This window comes from Achroia grisella, unplaced genomic scaffold, assembly GCF_030625045.1.
Source record: "Achroia grisella isolate CSIRO2021 unplaced genomic scaffold, CSIRO_AGI_Agris_v1 utg598, whole genome shotgun sequence".
In the NCBI taxonomy this organism is placed as follows: domain Eukaryota; kingdom Metazoa; phylum Arthropoda; class Insecta; order Lepidoptera; family Pyralidae; genus Achroia; species Achroia grisella.
In genome coordinates this window covers 2,068,162-2,093,606 of record NW_026712958.1, presented here as the reverse complement: position 1 = coordinate 2,093,606, position 25,445 = coordinate 2,068,162, and the positions used below count along the sequence as shown (strand labels likewise).

At 31.7% G+C, this 25,445-nt stretch overlaps 2 protein-coding genes across 2 annotated transcripts; both read right to left on the bottom strand.

The window, feature by feature from the left end:
• Positions 1-3,692: 3,692 nt before the first annotated feature.
• Positions 3,693-6,679, bottom strand: LOC131848878 (uncharacterized). The gene is made up of 2 exons (XM_059198831.1): positions 6,525-6,679; positions 3,693-5,554 (listed from the first exon to the last, which is right to left on the bottom strand). Exon 2 carries the CDS (start codon positions 5,546-5,548, stop codon positions 3,797-3,799), a length of 1,752 nt encoding a protein of 583 aa, XP_059054814.1. The 5' UTR covers positions 5,549-5,554; positions 6,525-6,679; the 3' UTR covers positions 3,693-3,796.
• Positions 6,680-7,835: 1,156 nt separating this feature from the next.
• LOC131848851 (alpha-tocopherol transfer protein-like) lies at positions 7,836-24,470 on the bottom strand. Its single transcript, XM_059198799.1, has 5 exons — positions 24,006-24,470; positions 20,498-20,619; positions 12,843-12,939; positions 9,992-10,133; positions 7,836-9,629 (listed from the first exon to the last, which is right to left on the bottom strand). The coding sequence occupies exons 1-5, from the start codon at positions 24,299-24,301 to the stop codon at positions 9,384-9,386; spliced, it is 903 nt and encodes a 300-aa protein (XP_059054782.1). The 5' UTR covers positions 24,302-24,470; the 3' UTR covers positions 7,836-9,383.
• Between the last annotated feature and the right edge of the window lie 975 nt (positions 24,471-25,445).

The following is a 25,445-nucleotide window of genomic DNA, read 5'->3' as shown; positions in this document are numbered from 1 at the left end:
TTTATGATGATACACATGTCATCATTAATACATCTTTGACAACCTGACCGCTCAGACGTAAAGTAAATTGTTTGTGTGCAATTTATTTGAAAATATCACCATAATTAACAGCAATACTCATTGGACAAATTGTATGCTAATATAATGTTTGAAATATTATAATCATTTGCCAACAATATAAAAAGATAACAAACCACTGTTAAAGAGTTTCGAATACACAGCGCAGTGTAACAAGGTTTGGTTTTTGTTATAATATAACCAAACTGAGGTTACTAACAATAGAGGACTACATACATTGTTGAATAAATATTAGAACATTTATAAATTGAATCTAGAATTGACGGCCTCAGTGTTCTAGCAGTTTAGTACATACTTTACTTCCGATAGTCGCGGTTTCGATTCCTCGCACAGGACACTTCAGCAGATCTGTTTTCGCTCCTCATTGCGCTATCTAGTCCCGAACTAAGAGGAGCTTGTGTTATGGGTACTACTTGACAGTTGATATATATTTTTTGTAAATACATAACATATCTTTTTTATACTGAGATGGTGGCAAACAAGCATACGGTCCATCTGATGGTAAATGGTTACAGTAGCTTATGGACACTTGAGACACCAGGAGCATCACGTGCGCGTTACCTTAATATACCCTTCTCGAAAAAACAATCTAAAAAAAATACCTAGTCAATGTTACTCATGGTTAAACGTTAAATTTGTATCATGCGAGAATCGAACCTACGACTATAGGTATATATAGCAATGTGCTAACCACAGATGGCTGCATATACAACACAAACAAGCCTATTAGTCTATTAAAGCTACAATACACGAGGCATGCACGTGTACTATTATCCAATAACGGTAGTTCTATGCACAAGTGCACTCAAGGTCCAGCGTTGAATAGATTGGTTTACATCGCAGATAAGAGAATTGTCTGTCTGTATATACGACACAAGCATAAGCGATACTCCTTTGGAAAGTATACAATATATCTTGAGGAGATAAAAACCATCGCTCCTGAGAATATCCTTCTTGAACTTTGAAAAAAGGGCGAGCACAATAGATCTATATAAGTCGCAGTGTTACAGTTCCTAGCACCCAATAGCTCAAAACCCCAATAAAAAAAAACATTCTGTCCATCTTGGTCACATCACCAGGCGTTTTTTTTATTGATGTTAATTGAATAGTGCCCCTGCCTGCTCTAACGGTTTACACTGGCGGGGCACCAGTGGAGGATGATAAGATTAACATGAAGTCAGGTCAGTTAGCCCATCTTGGTACATGACAATTTACCTGGACACCATCATGGGTTTCCAGGGAGAACCTGACATGGCACATTGCTAGCAATGGGGTTATCAGGCCACATTACTAACAATCCAATTCTCCTCCATCATCAGGTGTAACCATGCTGTTTTGGCGAACGATACCTTATGGTACTTTACTAACAATTTGTTATTAAGTACTAATTTGTTATAAAGAGGATAGAAATAGAAATAATCTTTTTTCTAATAAACTCATTACAAGCACTTTTGAATAGTCATATTTTGATTCTACCACTCATTCGGAATGCAGATTCATCTCAAGAAGAATGAGCAAGAAACTTGTATGTTGCTCTTTTTAATATATGATAATATATTGATATGTTTCTCATAACAGGACGGGAAACATATCCTCTTTATAACAAATTATTACTTTTATCCCAAGCAAATAACTCACGGTCCAGCGGCCAAAGGTAGGTATTTTATGTAAAAAAAACTCTTATTAGAATTAAAAATATATATATATACAATTAATATAGATACATTGTAAAAATATGTTTTTGGCAAAAACTCAAACCACACACTCAAGTAGTCTTTTATCGTTAAGTTAAGATAGAATTATAATTAATAATTAATTATAATTTACAAATAAGTAATTTTCAGGTAGTACTATACTATACTTTTATAAACAAATGACATGGCAAGATACATTATCGGCATTATACAGTCTATCAACGCAAACCTACAATCAAAAACATATTATTTTAGCCTAAAATTTCCATATAATTCGGGTTTTTATAATTTCTATAGGGTATCTGGCAACACTGCATCCTGTACACGTGTAGAAATAACGACCAATTCAATAAAATTGTTTGAAAAAAAAAATAGGTATACTAAAAGTTTTTTTGGTCATGTACAGATAATAATATCCGTGGACAATCCACACTTCCTAAGCTAAGCAGAGCTTGTATTATGGGTACTAGACAACTGATAAATATACTTTTTAAATACATACACAATATACTTAGACATACACAAAAACCAATACAATCATACTCATGAATACAGAATACAAATACCGTACGAGTTATGTATTTGTATCAATTTCATTTTTTTTTTCATTAATATTTGCTTCTTATATGGTACATGATAGATGTTATTAATAAAAAGAACATATGCCATCAGTTGTGGTATAACATATAGTGTGTGATGTGAGAAGAATGGATAAGATGTCAGAGAGGTTGAAGAGTAATCGTCTATCACGGTATAGGCATGTAATGCGTAGGAATGAACATAATATTTTAAGAAAGGTGTTTATGAATGTGGATGGTTATAAGGGCAGAGCAAGGTCGAAAAAAGCGAGATGACTGCGAACAGGGACGAATGGAAGAGAAAACATTACGCCGACCACAAATGAATGGGATAAAGAAGAAGCAGGAAATGATGATGATGATGATAATGGTATCAGTTGTAGTCTCCATGTAGTACCCATAACACAAGTTTAGTTTATTTTCTACAATGTACGACTTTATACAAAATCAATATCGGTAAAGATGTGGAAAAATGTTATATACAATGTAAAATGGGTTTATAACCCTTCTGGACCATACATCAACATCTGCATATCGCTTAAACATAAATTAGATAAAATTATAACTAATTATTATGTAGAACATGAGCCTCACTTTGGATCAACTTTGGAATGTAAAATTCATTTTGGAAACAACTTATAGAAATAACTTAATAACATAGGTATAATATTTAAAAATATCTAAACGTCTAAAATATAAATTCAATAGAATCTACATTATTATTAAGTACATGGAAAAAATATAAATATACGGTGGTAGTTAGTAACTGGCATTAAATGGCAACCATTTAATGGACGACCAGATGGTAAGTGGGAACCTCTAATTTTTTATATTATTATAGCATAGGGAATAAACGAGCTTGCAACTCACTCGATGGTAAGTGATTACCGCCGCCCATGAACATCTGCAAAACCAAGAGAATTGCAAGTGCATTGCCGAAAGAAGTCGAAAGGGTTTCTTGAAACTGAGCAAATTTCTCTAAAATGCAAAGCGAAAAATTGTCAATAATTTATAAAAGATACAAACTATGTATTTACATAATCAATGTGATGTAAAAAGACCAAAAAAAAGAATAGATTTTATCTTTGTCCCTTGGTCAAAACTCAAAGGCCAAAACTGAACCGTAAATATCAAGCAACTTGCATACTGCAAAGCAAATCGAATTGGCACACAGACGGCCGTTGCTTAAACTTTTTGATGTAAATACAATTAGGTTCAGATAAACATTTTGATCTTCCTAGAATTCCTAGCCTTCTGATGTAAATAATGCGATTATTTACGTAGTCCTAGATATGGAATATTTTATCAATATTGTTTTAATATAAACTCTTTCATTTAGGACTCTACATTTAGTTCTGTTTAAAACTCAATTCCACTGGTACACTTCTAAAAATTAATTACTAGTCAGTAATGAACTATATAATTGTTCGTCTGTTTACATCAATATCACATATTTTGTTGTAAAAATTTTCTTTCATTAATACAATTCTCCAACTCATCATGATACTTGTCAATTTTAGAATCGAACCCTGGACTCTGTAGTTCAAAACTATTGCCAGTTATGATTTTCTCTTGGTTTAAAGTTGAATCAAAACGGACCTTCTTTCCCGGTGTATTAGTTCTATTATGCGAATATTCAATATTATCAATGTCTCGTTCTTTCAAAGGAGTGACATTCATGTTGAGTTGGGTATTTCTTAATGTTTTTATAGTTTCATATTGATGCTCGTCATCGTCATCAAATTCTTCTATTTCTATTTCATCTGAATTATTCAGATTAAGTGCGGGATTCTCTATCCCTGAATCTTTGGCTACAATTTTTTGCTTTGGTGGCTTCCTGGGTACTTCGTAAGGATTAAGTGTGACATTATATTCAGGTTTATCTCCTTTAAAAGTCCTCTTCAGCGTTTTCATGACTTTCTTAGATAACTTATTACTAGCTTTTAGTATTTGATGCTTAAAATCTTTCTTGTTTTCACTACATTCATTAGACCCATTGCCTCCGTATACATTTTTATTCAAATTCATGATATCAACAGCACTGAAACGAGATACATCGCAGCCTAATATTTTGCTTTGTTTATTGTAATTTGTGTCATCTAATTCATCACCGACATTCTCGTAAATAGGACTTTCTGTACGGTAACTATCAACGTTTTCGTATTCGTGTTGATTATCAATATTTAATGACTCATTTACTGTAGATATCGTGCTGTTCGTCTCACTAGCGAATAGCCTACGAGGCAACAAGTTGTTATGACTTTGCTGAGTGTGTACTTCGACAGGATTATTTGTTATATCTGCATTATATTCTAATTCTTTAATATCATTATCTAAAAACGGATTTTGTGATGTTTCATCATAATTCAGATCTAAATTAGGATCTAAAAATGGATTGGTGATTTTTTTTCTTTCAGGTATGCGTTTCTTTTTCGTTATTATTGTTATAGTTTTTATTTCCATAATATTACTCTCATTTAGATCATCATCTAAATATAAAGACTGGTTTGTTAAGTTAGGAGAGTCTAAAGCTAATCGATCTATAAAACTGAGACTTAAATTACTTGTGTTATTAATAAATATTTGGTTTGTAACATTGGTTTGTATGTTTGTTGTGTTAACTGATGAATGAAGGTTTTGATCCCCACCATCAGTATTGGCAGCTGCATTCAAAGATCTTTGTTCAAGAATAGATATACCAGAATCCATTTCAATATCACTAAAATCAGGCCGGAACTCAGAAATGTCCATACTATTAGAGATTTCTTTCTTTGAAAGTGTTGAATTGCCTGTAGAACTATTCTGAATTATAGACATATCAGTGGAGTTTGCGTATATTGGCTCCACAGTGGCATGTGTGGCAACCATTGGTATATTTTCTTTAAATTCGGTTTGTAAATCAATTGGTTTCAGATTTTTACGGACATTCTCCAACTCCCTGACTAGGAATTCGTTCACAGCCACTTTACTTACACCGACATCTAAGGCAGTGTTCTCAAATGATGCTATATCACAGCTTTTCGATCGTTTACGTTTCTTTATGGGGACAATTTCCATAGCTGTGTTGCACATGGGGTCCTCATTTGCAAGTATATCAAGAGCCGGATTCATGTATGCCGTGGAGCACGGTGCTGTTATCTTCCTCTTCGCTTTTGTACAAGGTTTAACTTCAAATTGGTTGTTGTCAACTGAGTCCATAATCAACTGGAATCACAAAAAAACACATATAACTTTAATATAATTATACTTGATTGAAAATCAAAACTACAATACAATTTAAAACTTATATTTCACCCTTCTATCACCAACCCCTAAATTTTTATAGCATTACGAATTTATATGGCAAAACAATGTTTGCCGGGACAGCTAGTTTATATATAATTATTACAAAGGTAGACAGGATGTGTACTAGACTCTCTATAGAGATTAGGCAAGAGATAGAAAGAAAGAATATGGAATTTGTTAACATATTTTAAGTTATTATACATTATTTAAATTTGAGGACTTGAATCCTTGCACAGTACAAAAAATTGTACATGTGAGTATGATTGTTTGTATCAGTCAGATTGTTTTCTATGTATATTGTGTACGTAAAGAATTTACAAATAGTATGTAAGTAATCTATGTATTTATAGCACCAAGTTGTAGTATCCATAACAGAAGCTCCGCTTAGCTTGGGACTAGATGGCACTCCCAATATTTCGCAATTTGTATATAATATATAAATATTGGATATATTCATTTAACATAATCATTTAAAATGTTAAGTATTTGTCAAGAAACTTTAGTATTTATATGTAGTACTCTTTAGTCAAGTTAAAAAAAAAATGTAACAAAAGTAAATGTATAATACGAAAATATATTAAACATTTAATTATGTAAATAACAAATATTGTAAATATTTACATTTATTTTATTGTTCTTTACCTTTCATGTCCATTTTTACCAATCCAAACAATACATTATAAATATATTTTGGGTTGAGTTTACTGAACTCCTAAAATATTATTCATAGAATACAATAACACTAAACAACACTAGTTCTTATTATAAATTATGACATGTATCCATATCACAAAATTCTCAATTTTATGAATATAAATTTATTTAATAATAACTGAACTAATCCTACACAATAAAGAAACTTTATAGAACATTTCGCTGTTATTCTTACCTCATATATTCTAAAATACAACTCCAAACATGCGTTACAGTCACTGAATTACACTTCAAACATAATTTCCTTATATTTTTCATTGAACAGAATACCAGTGTGTATGGTTTTCATTCATAACTTTCAGTTATCGAGAAAGTAAACAAAAAAGTAGAGGCAGGTGCTGAATGACGGTTATATTTTGTATTCGGCTAATAAACGTGTATTTGACATCGTTCCGTTCATTTGAGTTGAGTGATACTCTATGGCGGTACCGATCTCATTCGATTTGATTCGATAATCGAATATTTATCTTTTGAAATTAGATTTATGAATATATTATAATAAAAAATACATATTGTTATTTACTATTAAAAATTATAGAACTTGCAAATAAAAAAGGAGTATTTTTTTAAGTAATAAATTATAAGTAAAAATAAAATTTATCAATATGGAGGCCGTACCTATTACATTTTTTTGCTCATTAGCCGTTACACTGTTGCCAGTTGATAATAGTATTTTGCCTAAATTTAGTATAAAATCCTTACAAATTGTAGTTATGAAAAAACTTCCAAGAAAGTAGTTTGTATCCCGGCCCCATTTGTTTTTACTACTTGTATTTGAATTTATTATACCTCAATTTGCTTTACAAAACTGCTGTATGACCTTTTTAAGTCACTTTGGTAGGTTTATGAAACTATTGATCTTTTTTAGCCTTTTTAGCGACAGAGGCTTGTGTTCTTGTTCTTTTTTCTCGTAGGGTGTAAAAAAAACCAATTATTTCCCAATTTAAGGTTTTTTATAGTCGCCCGCTAGTTCATAGTACACTTACTGAACATGATTAGTATTTTTCTAAATTATTGTATATATTTGTAATTTGTATTAAGAAATTAAAAGTAGTAATTTAATAAAACTGATACAAACTCGATATTGGGGAAAGATTTGTCTTTGTAATGTTCTCAATCTTTCAGAAGATTGAAATTTTTGTCAGCAATAAAATCTGTTTACGCAGAATTGAGACTTTATTGACGTGTGTCAACTTAACAAAAATATTTTACCATTTTGTTCATCATTTTGTTTTTTCCTACTGATCATATGGAAAGCCGCACCGTTACCACGACGAAATTTATTCACCGATCCAGAGAATAAATTTCGTCGCCCGTGGTACCTATAGTCTATTTCTGAAGACTAAGATTTCAAACCTCCGTACCCAGCGACTTCACTGCCAAGGGCGAAGCTTTAGGCTTTAACACAGTTCCTAAACCATAATATTAGCGAAAAAAAAATATTCAAGTGACTTAAGTGTACTGGAGTAGGAAAATAAAAAAAAAATAACGTTTTATAAAAATATATTGCTACACAATTTAAAATCACATGTTTCGACTCAGTTAAGTACCAAAAAGGAAATAAGTACTATGCAAACATTATATCACAAATTCAAACTAATCTAATGGAATATAACAGGTACAATATAACAAAGCAATCCATAACACGCGCACAATGTCATTTAAGTACATAAAAAATTAAAACCACCACTAATAAGTACTAGAAACCGCAGAGACAGAAAATAAATAGTTGTCACGACAATAAACCTTCTTTTTTTAAAAATGGCGGTATTCTCTATGGCTATATTTAAATGAATTGTCTATGGAGACAGTAAAGTGCTAATCTATTTTCATGAACATATCTCAATACATGTGATGTTAAGAAGAAATTAAGGTGCAATTATATTTTGATCTAATTAAATATATAACTAATTATCTCGTATCGTGATATAACAGTTATTATATATATTGCATTTGTTTATTTTAAGTAAATATGATTTTAATATCTACAAAGAACACAGTAATCACTAATTATAACAATACATATAGTTTTTTTAAATAAAATAATATTTCATTTTATAAAAATTACATCAATTGTTATAATTATCATTAGTTTAGAATTTCCTACATTTCCCACTTAACAATAAATGCAACTAAATAGAACTATTTACCTAAATCTGTAGTATCAACAATTATATTTGCAAGTATAAATATTGCTTTGCCTTTTGCTCTACTATTAGAAATAAGTGCACATTATAATTGACATACTCTATTCATTACGAGTGCCTACGAGTCTTGTTTTATTAAATTATCATTATTTAATAAAAATAATTAAATTTAAAGGAGATATTTCAATGAAAGTTTGATAGAGCAATGCAACATGGTAATTGTGCCTATAATATGCAATTATTCATATGCTTACTTAACATAAATTAGAGTTTTGAGCAATTGTCTGACATAATACTGTTTATCTAATTAAAAAAAACTTCAATAGCTTCCTACAAAACCTAAGCTGGTAGCATATGCAAGTAAACACATGTTTTCTACAGCATTTTTTACTTATTTACTTAAGTAATTTAATTGTCTATACTTACAAAGGACGATAATAATAGTTTATATACCTTTATATCATGTACTAGATTTTGTCATAAGCTCTCAGTCGAACAGGAAATGTAAATTTCGTACATATTTACAATATGTACGTCCGATACTCTAGAATTTCAGTCACGTATAAAATTCACATATACTCAGCAATTCCGATGGTTCCCTAAACGTCGTACTTATCAATAGTAAAGTTCTGCGCATTATATTCCATAAAATATTCACCTAAAACATGTTCCTTATACAAAATAATCACTTTGGAAATATCACGACGGCAACTAAATATAATAAATATTATATATATTGAATGTATAAGTACATTTCACTTATTTCCCAAGATAAGTTATACACCACCCGAATGCATGGAAAATAATTAACAAAAAATATAAATACAACACTGAATAATCCCCAAATGATATTTTTTATCTGTTATAATGTTCTATATTTACACATATTAATCAATATCTAAGCTCTTGAATGAATCCTCAACTTTGTCTCCTTTCTTGTTTGGTAACACGGCGAATCTCTGCGCCTCCTCGGCTTTGAAGTAAGGTTGTAAGGATCTTAGGTTCTCAGTGTTCTGGGCATTGATGGTCCGGAGGTCAGAAAGGGTGCCTCCGAAGTCGGAAGGAAGTGATGACCGTGGAATTACTTTCTCGTAGAAACTATCCAAGTTCTCGTCTTTTTGGTGGAACTTCAACTGAAATCATATCATAATATTTTATAATATACAATTTATATGTGGTCGAAGTGGAAGTAAGAGGTATACCAGCAAAATGTCTCTACACACTTCTAAAATATCTTGGCCTATCTAGAACTGTGTGTTGAATATAAATTTTGTGTTGGATAGTCCATTTGTTGAGGAAGGCTTTAAGCTATATAACATTACGCCACAACAAATAGGAGCAGAGCTGCAATGAAAAATATTGAAAAAGGTGCAGACATGAAACGCAGACGAAGTTGCGCGGGTCAGCTAGTAAAGTATAAGTGTGCGAAATTTCATACGGAGGAGTATGAAATTTCCGCAATTTTCGTAAAAAGGTGGTAAAAAGTTTAACTTACCATGTCATAGAATTTCTTATCCATAAACGGTTTGATGAGCAGAATTAGTTTGTCCACTAACGCTTCAGTGTTCAATACGTGGATTGCCTTCATACGGACAGGCATGGCCTCCTGGACGAACTGGAAGAACTTGCGGAGATGTCTGCGGACAGAAATGATATTTATTATAATAAACGTTTTTAAATGTTTTGAATTTTCACTCGGTACATTATTTACTATCTGTAGTATAGAGTATTTAGTAGTATAAAAGTAAATTGTTCTGGGCATTTTTTTAGTTCATGTAGTTTACGTAATAAAGCTATTAAATATCAGTTCATTATGATTTAGGTAATTATTACAAATAATTATATAACCATTAATTATAGACATAAAAAACAAAACTACTAAATAATATACGCTACAAAAACGACAATGGATAAATAATAAATATTTGAAGAAATTTTGTAAAATTAGATAGACAAGAATTTCATTAGAATGGAATTGACTTCTTTCTTATATTTTTTGAACCAAATCTAGGTCCTTGCTTTTGGATAGCTTCGCGACTACCACTTGAGAATTTTAAATACGTAGGTACTAACGTTTAGATTTTTTTTAGTTTTGATTTACTACATCTCCCAATAATTTTACGTAAATGATCATCTCTGACTACAGTCATCTAGTAGCTAGTAATTTGTGTAAAAAAGACAAACTTTACCTAAAGGAAACATAAAGGAGTTAATATTTAGATATCGGTTAGGTTGTTTTATGCTAAAAATTGAGTACATTTATAAGGTTTTAGGATTTTATGAAAGAAAATATTGAGCGCGATAAATTCTACAATATATTCGGCATTATTGCGTGTCTTTTACCTTTGTTTGTCCTTTTGAAAGCTAAAAATATATAAAATATTTTACATTCATGGAACATCTTTACATATAATAATACATTAAAGTTGACACGTAACGTAATCTGTCTGTTCGTGTGTTAATGTATCACGTAAAAAGAACTGGAGGAATTATAAAGAAGTTTTTACAGAATATGACGATAAATATGGGTCATTTTAGAAAAGTTGGGAAAATAAAGGGCAATAGTTAATCTTGTGTAAATTTTAATCTGCTACCTACAAATTTCATAATTGATTCATTAATGGAATAATAATGATTAATTTATATATGTAGGTCGATGTTTTATTTATTTTTAGCGGTTTCACCCACGTTTGTAGTCGTACTGTCTATTGTTATTCTGATTTATAAGCTATATTATTATAAAGTTTCATTAAAATCTATTCGATAGTTTTTTGCGTGTAAGAGTAACAAACATCCCTCCATACTCACAAACATTTGCCTTTATAATATTAATAGTTTTTTGCGTGTAAGAGTAACAAACATCCCTCCATACTCACAAACATTTGCGTTTATAATATTAATAAGGTTGTCAATTGATTATTCTCAATAGAGCAATGAACGTATGTACTCACATAGGAATAACTACTCTTGTAGATAAAGTAGTTGGGATCTAATCATACATAGATACCAAGCAAGTATTTAGTACTAGTATCAATAATTATTTAAAATTATAATGCATCATAAATATGCCATTACTGTCGCACACTCGCCTTATGACATTTAACTTAACTACTTGTGTGTTCACGGTATATGCTCGCTGTAGCACTTTACATGTTTGTATTGGCTAACTGTAGTTACGAAGTAAAAAATACTTTTCGGACTACTCTAATGCTGTTGGCCGCAGCTGGCCTATACAGCTTCACCGGACGACAGGGGCGAGTGCAGATGGCACTCCAAACTCGCGGGAGGATTTGTGGAACAGCTGAAGGCCAATGACGTTGGTGGATACGACTTTAATCTGAGGGTACCGCTACGGTTTCGACATCTGGCTCAGGCCGTCGTAATGGATTCACGTTTGAATTGAACGGGGTTCGATCGGAGGGAATTTAAAAAGATGTAACTAAATGTACAATACAATTCGCTGGGTATATATTTGAGTCCAACGTGGCAGGTGGCGATCAAACCGTCTCTTGTTTTATTTGAAATTAAATATTATTCCTGTTGCCTTTCCATAACAATTATTTACACATATCTCTAAATAATTTGTATGGGCCACAAAAACAAAATATTTAAATTTGAACTAATAGACCTTTTGGATGTGAGTCCGGGTAGTAAACAATTGAGCAACGAGACTCTATATTTTAATAAAAATGATATTTTATCATATAAGTACATATATGATAGTGCTATACTACCTATAATACCTGATTACTGCGTAATATCTAATAACTATTCATGACAATGACATTGAGTTTAGGTAAATTGGTCAATGATTACTTCAGGAAGTTATATTATTATATAATATATATTTAATGGCCTCTATATGTACCTAACAGGCTTATAAATAATTATATACGCAAGCAATGTCAATATTTTAACAAAATCATTGTGAATAGACAAATTGTTTATTGTTAACATTTTTTAAACATGATTCGATATCATGTATTTATTAATGTAAGAAATCTTTTCCATGGTTTAAACTAAAAGCGCCGACAACAAAAGTTCTTCAATTGCCTAAAACATTGTCATTTTATACTTTTAATATCCTAATTTGTGCTCCCGTGTTGGACAAAGACATCCCTCTCTCGCATCCAAAACTTCCATGATCAAACATGTCTATCATTCTAAAATACAGTGGAACATTCAAGAATGGCCACTTGCATTTCTTTTACAGGATTAGCATACTTTTCATTCCGTCCATCATATATTTTAACCATCTTTCCTTCGGTAGTACACTCTTAATATATATTCGTCTCGAAGAACATTTGATTAGGGTTTTTTTGAAAATTAAATAAATAAATACATACGATAATCCAACACGGGTCAAGTGTCCCAACTTCACTCCTCTCATGTCGAAGAGGAAGATGATACCGGGCGATGGGCCACGCTTTGTCAAACAGCTATCTGGAAATATGAATAAAATATCTAAATTAGCTCATTTTATAACTGGCAACTCCGGACTATTTGGACTAGTCTTGTGTATAATAGTTCGCGATTGCAAGCGATTAATTTAGTTGGCAGCTACTCTCCCAACTAGTTCACTTGCAAGTTGCAACTCAAGTCTCGAGATTTTTTACACTGCTAACATTTTTTTTAATGTTATTAAGTGTATATATTGTAAATACACATTCATTTCATTGCGTTTTTTTTTAACGACAAATACAGTAACTTATCATTTAGTATGCAAATATATGTTCATGCTTTTTTAACAGGACCTCTTTAGTACTTTGTCAAACGAACTAAAGAATGAAAAATCTGCGGTCTACTTCGCGAACTACAAAAGATTCGCCTTTCTATTATTAAAAAAAAGGTAGTTAAAAATCTAGTATTAAAAAGGTGGTAAAAATGTAGTTAGTAAATAAATGACATTAAAATAAAGTTTATTTGAACGACAATACATTTATGTAATTTATATTAATAAATACTGTGCTACATAATCATCTTTATAAAGTATAAAACAAAGTCACGGCCTATGTCTGTTCGTTTATATATTTTTAATTACGAAACGGATTTTATTGCACTTTTCAGCAATAGATAGAGTGATTCAAGAGGCAGGTCTTTATGTGTAATACATGCGTGTTATAGTATAGAACAAGCCGAGAAATTCAAAGATTTGTAACGCATCGCTAATCCTTACTCCTTACTAATATTATAAATGCGAAAGTAACTCTGTCTGTCTAGCTTTCACGCCAAATCTACTGAACTGATATAAATGAAATTTGGTACACAGATAGTCTAGATCCAGAGAAAGGATATAGGCTACTTTTTGAAGTGAAAAAAGGGGTGTAAGGTGTTGAAAGAGGAGATGAAAGATTCTATAGAGATATCGTCATTTTAGAAGCTTGAAACTTATTTTTTGAGCTGTTGATTAAATATAAGTAAATATGACATTCAAAGTTTGTAAAAATTTTACCCTTAAGGGGGTTAAATAAAATAGGGGATGTAAAGTCGTCATTTTTGTAGCTAGAAAAACATCTATTAAAAAGAGCTATTCTTCTTGTGATGAATCTGCATTCCGACACATTTTTTTTTTTTTATTTGAATAAAGATTATTTCTATTTCTATTTCTAGAACGATGACACTATTTTTTTAATTTTTTGGGTTACATTATGAAATATTTTTGGGCCAAGGTGACTATTTCACGCGGACGAGGTCGCAGGCACAGCTAGTTTAGTATAAAAGAATTTTGAATATTCATGCATCCATCACTCACATTGGACGCCGGATGTCTTGAATCTATTTTACATATAATGAAATAATGTCGAGGCGAAAACTAACTGTCTGTTTGTTAAGGTTTACATAAAAAAAATCTCATGACAATTCACAAAGCGTCATCTAGACCCAGATTAAGCTTGCTAAAGCCTGTATTATGGGTAGTAGATTCATTCATTCATTCATAATTTAAGAGCTACGCTCTTGTCGGTGGAGCTCTTGCCACTTTCCGCGATCTTCCATCATGCTCTTTAATTCTTGATACGACACGACTCCCATTTTGTCCTCAATTTGTTTGATGTAGCTATTCCTTGGTAGTAGATAACTGATACAAAAACATAGTTTTTTTTTCTTAAATATATACATACATATTATAAATAGAAAACAACCAGACTGATACAAACAATCTCATGAATATAAATGTTTGTGCCGTGCAAGGAATCGAAAACGCGACCGTCGGATGTAAGGCGATGTGCTAAGCTGCCAGACCACAGGGATCGTCATAAAAATGATTTTTTTTAAATTGATTACATCACAGACAGTCAGAGAAACGTAAATGGTATATATTCTGGATGTTTCTAGTGATATTCCACTACATATAACTGTTATTATATCGGATGCCCTTGACATATCGCAAAACTGGTTTTCATATCAAAGAATTGCGGATTAATTTTGTCGTAGAGTTATGACCAATTATTATGTACCTACACTCGCTACTTACTATATACATATATATAAATACCGTAAATATACATAACTGTTTATCCATATCTATATTAATATTAAAATGTGTGTATCTGTCTGTTTGTGACGAAGTTATCTATACATATAAATAAAATTGGAGTGTCTGTTTGTAATATTTAAATAACCGTTTTTTACTACATGCGTATGCATATAAATACGTTACATACATACACCAAACAATTTCTTCACAAATTTTGTCTGTCTGTTTGTTCCGGCTAATCTCTGAAATGGCTGGAATGATTTCTGAAATGGAGTTTTTTGGCAGGTAGCTGATGTAATAAGGAGTAACATAGGCTACTTTTATTTTGGAAAAATAAAGTTAAATTTCACGCGGACGAAGTCGCGATTACAGCTAGTTATAAATAACAATAACCATAGATAATTCACAGAACACTATCTAACCCCAAACTAAGCCGAGCTTGTGTTATGGGTATTTTTTTGTAAATACATACAAATTATACATGGGAAATACCCAGAGCAATACAAACAATCATACTCATGAATACAAATGTTTGCATTATTCGAGGATAGAGCCCGCACGTATTGTTTAGGTGTGCTTAACCACTAGACCTCCGAGTTAAATTACGAGGATGGACATATTATAAATGCGAAAGTAAGTCTATCTGTCAGTATGTCGCGCTTTCACTCCAAAACTACTGAGCTGAATTAAATGAAATTTGGTACACAGATAGTCTAGACCCTGAGAAAGGACATAGGCTACTTTTTAATCTGAAAAAAGGGTTGTAAGGGGTTGAAAGAGGAGATGAAAGATTGTATAGAGATATCGTCATACTACCTGTATGGAAGTATCGTGATTTTTAAAGCTAAAAGCTTGAAACAATTTTTTAGGTTGTCGATTAAATAGAAATAAATGTGACATTCAAAGTTTGTAAAATTTTTACCCTAAAGGGCGTAAAATAAAATAGAGGATTAAAGTTGTATGGAAATTCGTCATTTTTGAAGGTCGAACGCTGGAACTTTGTTCTTTATTATTAATTGTTTAACCAGTTGGTTATATATTCAATATTTTTTCTATTTGAGTATTTAATTGAATTAGTGCTAATTGGTGGTTTGTATTCACACACTTAAACTTAAAAATGTAAAGTAATAATAAAATTATTTAAAAGAGCAACACTTTCGATGAGACAGCTTTCCGAACGAGCGGTAGATTAAAAAATGTAATGACTATTCAAAAGTGCTTCAATGTAAGTTTATTTGAATAAATGATTTTCTATTCTTTCTTTCTTTGGATTTTTGTTTTAGATTATTAAATATTTTTTCTTTATTTCGTCAAAATGACAATTTACGCGGACGAAGTTGCGGCACAGCTAGTATTGTATAAAATTGCTAACTTTATCGAATTTGTTGCAAGTGATTAGTAAATAGCGTTACATAATAAAGTAGCAGGTTTATTATAGGTAGTAAGGTACCTGGCACTTGTTTTTGTTTGTTTATTTGTTTATTAGAAGGTCTCAACTCGGTCCTTACGAGTGACCTCACGCAGCCTTCATAAGTCATATTGCACAAATCGCTATAGAGAATGTAGACACTAATGGTGTGTGTCGAAAGTTTTTGTTTATGGCAATATTTTCGCAACTGTGTTTATTATGACCGTATTACATGTACATACAATTTGGGATAATACTAGTTTTTAGCTGTGACTTCGTCTGTATTTTTAGACATAAAAGTTAGTCTGAGTCATAGCAATATGCAAAGCAAGCTGCTTGACGGCTGAAATAGGTGATTTTGGTACTCATGTGGACGACTTTTTGTTGGAAAAGGATGGAAGAAAGAATTAGCTGGAGATATAGATAGAAATGAAGGATGAAAGAAAAAAGATAGATATTCAATATTATTGAAAACAGACGACTAGTTGGGACACTTGATAGGGCACGATGTATTTATGAAAGTAAATAGTGAGGGAAAATAGAAGATACAAATACTATTGAAAATAGACGAGGGACAATATTGGGACACTTGATACGGGACAATGAGTTTATGAAAACTATTATAACTGGAGGGAAAATAGAAGAAAAGAGGAGGACGGGAAGACCAAGGCAAAAATACATCAAGTAAATTAAAGACAGAATTGGAGTAGTATCAATATTTAAAGAGGACGATGGAAGACCGTGAGAAGATTCTAGAACTCCACTCACAAGAGCGTGGCTCTTAAATTATGAATGAATCAGCTTGTATAAAATTTTTATTATTATTATTACAATCTATAATGACGATAGAATTAGTTGGAACGTCTGTAACCAGTTAGTTTAGCATAATAAAACGAAGGTCGAACCAAAGTCGTCGGCCGGAATGAATATACGTCCTATACTTACACCATAAGGCCTTGAATGATTTGGTAGGTTCGGTGGGTTGGAGTACGATATCGCATATGAAGTTTTAGTAAACAGTGTTAATCGCAATGGATTTAGGTACTAACCGAAAGCCAGTGATAGTGTTTTTTATACCACGATGGTGGCAAACAAGCATACGATCGTGTAACTAAACAATTTTCCCCCAGACCTAAAATTGTTTAAGTTGAAGAAAAATGGTTTAAGTGAAATTACTACTTTTACAACTCAGAAAAATGTGTAAGAAATGAAATTATCTTTACAAATAACTAAAATTAAAGCAAAGTAATTTTCAAATTAACAACTTTTTTACTAAATTCATATGTAGGTCCATAACTATATACTTTAGGACTGGACCTACATCAAATATTAATAAAAAAAATTGTTCATCTGTCTGTCTGTTTGTTCTAATCGCTGAAAGGTCTGACCAATTGACGGGACTTTCACTCACAGATAGCTAATGCTGTAAGGAGTAACTAAGGCTATTTTAGATATTTTATTTATTTTAATAACAAAGAGAGTTTACTTCTACGTGGACGAAGTTGCGAGTAAGAGCTAGTTTTATTCACATTTATTCATATTAATCTACATGTAATATACGATACAAAATGGCGATCGTAAATAATACCGGTAGTCTTAAGTGAATAATATAAGTAAATAGTGCAGTAATTGCGGAAGAATGAAATGCAAAAACCAGATTTCCGACCCTGAACACAAACTGATGATGAATCGCGGAAGAAAGTGCGTGAAACATCGTTAAAGGAATAAAAAATCTTAATTTTTACTTAAATTATAATAGGAAACCAGACGACCTGTCTAATGGTAAGTGGTTAATGATTAACGCCATGACGGTCGTCAAAAATGTGAACAGAGATGAAAGAAAGAGAAAAACTTATTACGCCGACCCCAAATAAATGGGATAAGAAAAAAGCAAATGATTTTGAAGACGTTTAAAGTATCTATTCCTAAGGACTAAGATCTCATGCTATTACACCTTGTAATTACTACCAATCTCACTATACTCAGGAAAGTCAGCTTACAAATCAAGTAGTTAGCAGCGAAATTAGAAAATCTACGGATTATACGAACTATTCTAATACTGTTGACCTCAATTTGCCTTTACAGCTTCACCGAACGATAGAGGGCGAGTGCAGATGTCACTCCAAACCCGCGGAAGGACTTATGGAGCTGCTGAAAGCCAACTCTCGTCTGACGGATATTACTATAGTCGTATCCGGGAGTGCCTTCTGCCATCAGTGGCACGCTAGGATTTCGAACATATTTTCCGTCGTCATAATTTCGATCCCCGTTTGAATTAGATAATCGATCGATGGGAACTTTAGTCTGAGGCATCGCTAGGAGTTCGAACCTCGGCTCAGGCAGTGGTAATTTTGAATCCCTTTTGAATTGCATGATCGATCGGAGGGAAATTTAGTCTAACGGCACGGTAGGGGTTAGAACCTAGGCTTAGGCCGTCGTAATTTCGATCCCTACTGAATTGGATGATCGATCAGAGGGGAAATCCAGAGGTAATCATGCAGAAGTGTTTGCTCAAGTATACCTCTAGTGGAATATTTGACAGTGGGAGGGAGGGATATTTATGGCAGAACGTTATCAACATTGCTAACACCCTCAGAGGCCTTGAAAGGCGATTACTGTATATAATCACTATCGATAGGTACGCTTTATGATATAGATATATGTATTAATATAACAGACATTAGTATGTTATAACAATACATTTTATTTAATAACAATTATGTTATGTCATGATGACAAAATCGTTAAATTGACCACATCATGAATGATTGCATTTTATGATATACTAGCTTTATACCCAGGTGCTGCTCATCTATAATAATATTATAAAGCGGAAAGATTAGTATTTTTGTGTGTATGTTTAATGAATAAACTTAAAAACTACTTTACCATTAGAAAGCTACATTCACATAGGCTATATTTATTGATAGAAAATACTAGGGATCTTTACTAAAACTTTAGTAAGGTAATAAGGTGTAAAAAAAAGCTATAAATTACAATTCGTCGCGTGCGCTGCGGAAACCATTGGCGATAGAACAAAACTGTCTACATATCAATAACTACATTCAACTTCACGATACTATATGTCCAACTAGTATCGTTATGTCACAATAATCACTTTTTACATTTTAAAAGTTGATAGAAATATCAACCAAAATTACACCATGTTATTCATACTTCAGTTTAACTTATTGAATGTAGTTTTCTATAAGATTAAAATTAGATAAGATTCAAATCTGTCGAGTATTATTTATAATATTAGCATAAATTAATGCTATTTTACAAAAATATATCTTATATAACTCTGGAATAGTATATATATTGAAATAGTCATGTAATAACCTTTCAAACAATGAAACTTTTTTACAAAACAATTAATTAGGAGTTTACATTCATTCTTGCATGTTTTTTTATTGGGGGGTTTGGGCTCTTCTCCGGTGCTAAGACCTATAACACTGCGACCTGTATAGATCTATTGTGCTCGTTCTTTTTCAAAGTTCGCTACCTAGACCCGTGAGGGACAACAATTGAAGGATATTCTTAGGAACGATGGTTTTTATCATCTCAGGATAGAGTGTATACTTTCCAAATGAGATATTTCGTTTATGCATGAGTGGGCTACAACCACATAGGATGTGTAGTGGCGTTTCCTTCATTATAACATTACATATAACATCTGCTCCTTACTGTATAAAACATTATAGATTTTGCTAGAAATAAACACGTTTGGTTACTAACGAAAATTATAAACCGGTTTATCTTTACTTTATATGATTCTTATTTATATAAACACTAGGTGTGCCCACGGTTTCATCTGCGTGTAATTTATAAAAAATAATTTTGTAATATGCCTGAAGTACACAGAAACAAATTGAAAAGAATTTCGGCCAAATTAAAATCATACACCTTTTGACTTGAAACAAGCTCGAGGTTCTGAATTCGGCTGTTTTTTTTTAATGATTGTTGATTCATCTGCTTCATTTATAAACCGTTATGATAAAACATTTATTTGAAAGAGTTTGGTTCCTTTTTGTAGTATTTTGAGTTGTATTTTTTAAGTAAATGATTATTATATGAAGCCGGTTAGATAACAAGGTAATATAAAAATATGATCTCACCGATGGTCATGAAGAGCAGCCTGCAACCAAGTTCGAAGTTGTACTTGGAAGGTTCAGTGTTGTATAGTCTGTGGAAGACGACATCATAGCCCTCAACGGACTGGCCGAGCACCGCGAATTCCCTGAAAAAAAAAGTCACAGAGTTAAATTAAATGTAATTTATTTATATACAATAATAAAACCTAATTACAAATGCAATATTATCTGATGGCACTAAGCATGAGTGCGTAGCGGGGTCTATGTTGTCGCATGCCTCTTCCTTGTTATTGTGTGATTATTTATTTTAAATAACATCTATTCAATAGAGCAACACACAAGTTTCTTGCTCATTCTTCAGTATGACTATTCAAAAGTGCTTGTATTGAGTTTATTTGACTGAATATTATTTCTATTTCAACGTTTTAAAAACTAAAATAAAAAATAGGTGAAAGTAAGAAGGGTATCTGAACTTCCTAGATAGGTTAAAAAAACCTCTGTTTAGGAATGACAGCTCTGGTTCCCTTGGTATAAAAAAGTAATTTATACTAAGGGAATACTGAAAACATATTCAGGAATAGAAATGTTTCTACCGGGCGTGGTATTGAACCAGCGATCATCTGAAGCGGTGTGCTAAACCGCTAGACCACCAAGGTCTATAATGATTAATTGATGAACATGTCAAAATAATTTCTAATCATATTTTCAATAGATTTATAATTAATTGTTTTTATTTCATTACGCTTAGCGTCCGTAAACAAAGTTATTAAGATTAAATTCCTGATAAAATGATTAATATGTCAAAAACATATCTATACCTACGTGCAGGTAATAAATTATTTATTTATAGATAATCATTCCCAATCTAATAATTTATCATGTGCTTACATGACAATGTTATAAATAAAATGACTGCTAAAGTCATTTTAAAATTTAACAAATTTATAATTTTTTTTCGGACTACTCTAATGCTGTTGGTTGCAGCTGGCCTTTACAGCTACACCAGACGATAGGGGGCGAGGGCAGATGGCACTCAAACCCGTTAGTTGCAGCTGGCCTTTCACCAGACGATAGGGGGCGAGGGCAGATGGCACTCAAACCCGTTAGTTGCAGCTGGCCTTTACACCAGACGATAGGGGGCGAGGGCAGATGGCACTCAAACCCGTTAGTCGCATCTGGCCTTTACACCAGACGATAGGGGGCGAGTGCAGATGGCACTCAAACCCGCGGAAGGACTTATGGAGCGGCTGAAGGCCAACTCCCGCCTACCGGATACCACTTTAGTCTAAGGGCACCGCTAGGGGGTTTAAACCTCGGCTCAGGCCGTCGTAATTTAGGTCGTTTGAATTAGACGGGGGAACGATCGTTAGTTCTACATGCATACAAAAATTAATTAAAAATTCATGTCAGAATGTTTGTCTGTTTGTCCTTGCTAAATATATATCTGTATGTTTGTTTGTCCTTGCTAATATATGAAACGGCTGGATCTATTTTGAATGTACTTTCGCAACCAAATAGCTAATGTTATAAGGAGTAATAACTAAAAAATTTTTTAGACCTTTTATTTATTTATTTATAATTTAGGTAGTTGTTAAGTTTAAATACTTTCAGCAGATCAAATATGGACCCTCTTGGGCACAGAAAGCAGAAGAAAAGAGGATGAGTCTATTGTTTGTTTTATAATTGTAATACTTAAACTGGAATCTCTTTTCTTGAAGGTTTAAATATCTATCGTTTCAGAAATACCTTTGCTCGAAAATAATTCCAATAATGTGGTTGCATGGTCAAAATTAGTCTAAATACATCAATATCTATAGATGACAATGATCTCTATCATTATTATCTAACACTATAATAAATATGTGTCTACTTTCATAAAAGCTGATATGTTTAGTTTCCCAACTGATATGGATAGCATGCATGTACTTTACATATCTATTTTTTCGACATAACATGTTTTTCTCCACCATTCATATATGTTTGCAGGAATCTAGTTATTCACTCCCTTCCTTAACATTTCATCTTTCACACAGTCCATCACAGTTATTCTCTAATATTTATTTATGTTCTTCTTGCCTCTCTTAGTACCTATATATATATTCTTATATGCTATTCATGAACTACCTACCACTTTCATTGTTTTTTCTCTATCTAAAGGTTGTCTCGGAGAGTGCTTGCTAGCAATTAGACCATCTGTCTGTATAATTCAGTGTTAAATTCTTGGTACAATAAAAGTTTATAAATAAAGTAAATAAATAAATAAAATATAATACTCTTATGTTGTTTAATATCATAGTTTTTTTTAATTATAATTAAAAAAAAAATTGTTCTTAATTGTATAGTTATTAAGTACAAAAAACACTATTTCTTTACTATTTTAAACTCTAAATATTAACCAAACATCAACCCCAAATATCGACAAGAGATGCCTTTCCTTCATCCCTTTATTTGGGGTTGGCACAATATGTAATTCTTTACTGATTACTATCGGCGATCATATCTGAGCTTTCTTACCTATTATGCATATCATTGTTCAAACAATTCATCTATCTATTACCAGTTATCCTCTCCCCTTACTTTAGACTAAATATAGGACTATTTTAAAATATGAAAATTTTAAAATATATTATAAATATAGACTTCTTTATCTTTATAAATAGATGTTTATGTAATTCATATGAAATGAATTGAAGTTTAATAAAATTGGCTGCTTATATTGACCAATTATAGTATGACAGCAATATTTATTTACATTTGGAACTTTTTTAATTTGTATTTTATCTTATTAAAAATCATATGGCTAAAGAATACATATATATAAATATTTATTACTTTAAATATAACAATATGACGGCATTTATACTTAATACATTATTCTTTAATATAACAGAATTAAGAGTGTTTCAAATTTTACTACGTATTTAAAAAAATAATAATAGAAATGATATTATAAAATAATCTAGGAAATAATCATGCTTATCAAAAAATTTTAATTAAATTAATGAAAATAATATTTGTAATCCCATGTTGTAATGATGTAAAAAAATTAATCCAATTAACTTATTTATTAATTACAATTTAGAATACAAAACTATTTTTATAGTAATACTAGCTGTCCCGGCAAACATTGTTTTGCCATATAAATTAATAATGCTATAAAAAAATTGGGGTTGGTGATAGAAGGGTAAATTTTTAGGTTTATTTTTTAATGACATATAATAAAATAATATAAATAAAAAATAATGTTAGGGGTGGACAAACCTTATCACTTAAGGGTAATAAAAAAAAAGATAGTAGCCGACTCTCTGACCTACTGAATATGCATATAAAATTTCATAAAAATTGATCAAGCAGTTTCAGAGGAGTATGGTAACTAATATTGTAACACGAGAATTTTATTTATAAGATTGTCGCAAAACTTTTTTTTTCTATAAACAAGTAGGGCTTAGGAAAATCTGAAAGCATTGGAAAAACTATTGGAACTAAATAGTAATTATGTAGGACCTAAAATATTATTACATATATTACTTACAGAATGTCGGTGACGAGGGGCTTGAGTTCATCCGAATCAACATTGCGGTTGTCGAAGAAGTCCGATGCACTTTTCCTGTAGCTATAATACTTCTCGATGCAAGTTTTCGCCTTATCAACATCTCCGTAGCAAGCGTTGTAGAAGTATACCAACTGATTGGAGCTCAAATCCTTGGGAATGTATTTGGATTTGTCTGCATTCACGGTCCATTCTTTTAAGGCGTCAATATCGGCCTGCGAGAATTTGTCCAGAGTTGCCGTAACGGCAGCATAGTCGTATTGCAAATCCACGGACATTTTGTTTGATTAATAATGTACGAGTATATTCGTAAATAAACACGACACGGAGTTTGTTTATTAGACACACAACCACACTTGTTTGCAACAAATTGACAACTGACTTAAAAGCTTCAAATGACGGAATATTTGAATAGTAATTGCACTGGACATTGAACTGATACTGCCGCAGATAAAGAATTGTCCATTTACAGATAATCTCTATGACACAGTGTTGCCAACTGATAGTGAAAAATTAGCTTAAAATAGTAACTAAGTTTACTAATAAAATATTATTAATTTATAATTTGACTTAAATTACCTATTTAGATTCATTCAATAATTATTTTAATTTGCTAACGTCTTTGTATCCGTCAGATATCAGGATCAGATATATCTGAATAAAATTTTGTTTTTTGCGTAGATATGTAACATCACCTTGTAAATTTTATAGAAACATATTATATGTAGAGAGGCAAATCTATAAATAATGATGATGATGAGTATTTTTTGCAATTTACTTATCTTAACTAAAATATAAGAATTTTATTTAAAAAATCCCTACCGAAGTTACTTTTCCCTAGCACTTGTTTATATTTATTTAAAGAAATAGATTAATTAGATTTCGATCCTAGATTATAATTTTAAAACAAATAAGTTTTTTTGTAATTATTATTAAACATCTGGTGACGTGTGGTAAAATTTGATAACATCAGGCTTATTAGTAATCAAAGATAATGCTATAATCAGTTATTAATCTGTACCTAGGAGGTGATATGGAAAGGGCGCGTAAACTGGATTGTACTTTAACATGTTGAACCGAGAGTGCATGTTTATACAGTACTTTGAGCGATAGGTACTGTTATTCTCTGTTAAACCACAAATAATAAGTATTTCTGATAGAAGAAACCAAAATAGCAGTTTTTGGCTGTTTTTACTGCTTCCACGAATTTGTTAGGTTTATGTGTACCTATAACTAGCTGTGCCCGAGATTTCACCCACGTGACATTTGTAGCCTATAATAATATGTTATTCTGATGTAGAAGCTATATAACTGTAAAGTTTCATTAAAATACTAAGTATTCCTGATAGAAGAAACCAAAATAGCAATTTTTGGCTGTTTTCTACTGATTCCCCGAAACAAACTTTGTTAGGTTCATATGTA

What these genes read in the sequence shown, in the direction of transcription:
- LOC131848878 (XM_059198831.1), bottom strand. Translation starts at nt 5,548, where the DNA reads ATGGACTCAGTTGACAACAACCAATTTGAAGTTAAACCTTGTACAAAA.
- LOC131848851 (XM_059198799.1), bottom strand. Translation starts at nt 24,301, where the DNA reads ATGTCCGTGGATTTGCAATACGACTATGCTGCCGTTACGGCAACTCTG. An exon ending in CCCCTCGTCACCGACATTCT is followed by an intron (nt 20,620 to 24,005) that starts GTAAGTAATATA and finishes TTTTTTTTTCAG; the next exon opens with GGAATTCGCGGTGCTCGGCC. An exon ending in TTGACCCGTGTTGGATTATC is followed by an intron (nt 10,134 to 12,842) that starts GTATGTATTTAT and finishes TTCTGTCCGCAG; the next exon opens with ACATCTCCGCAAGTTCTTCC.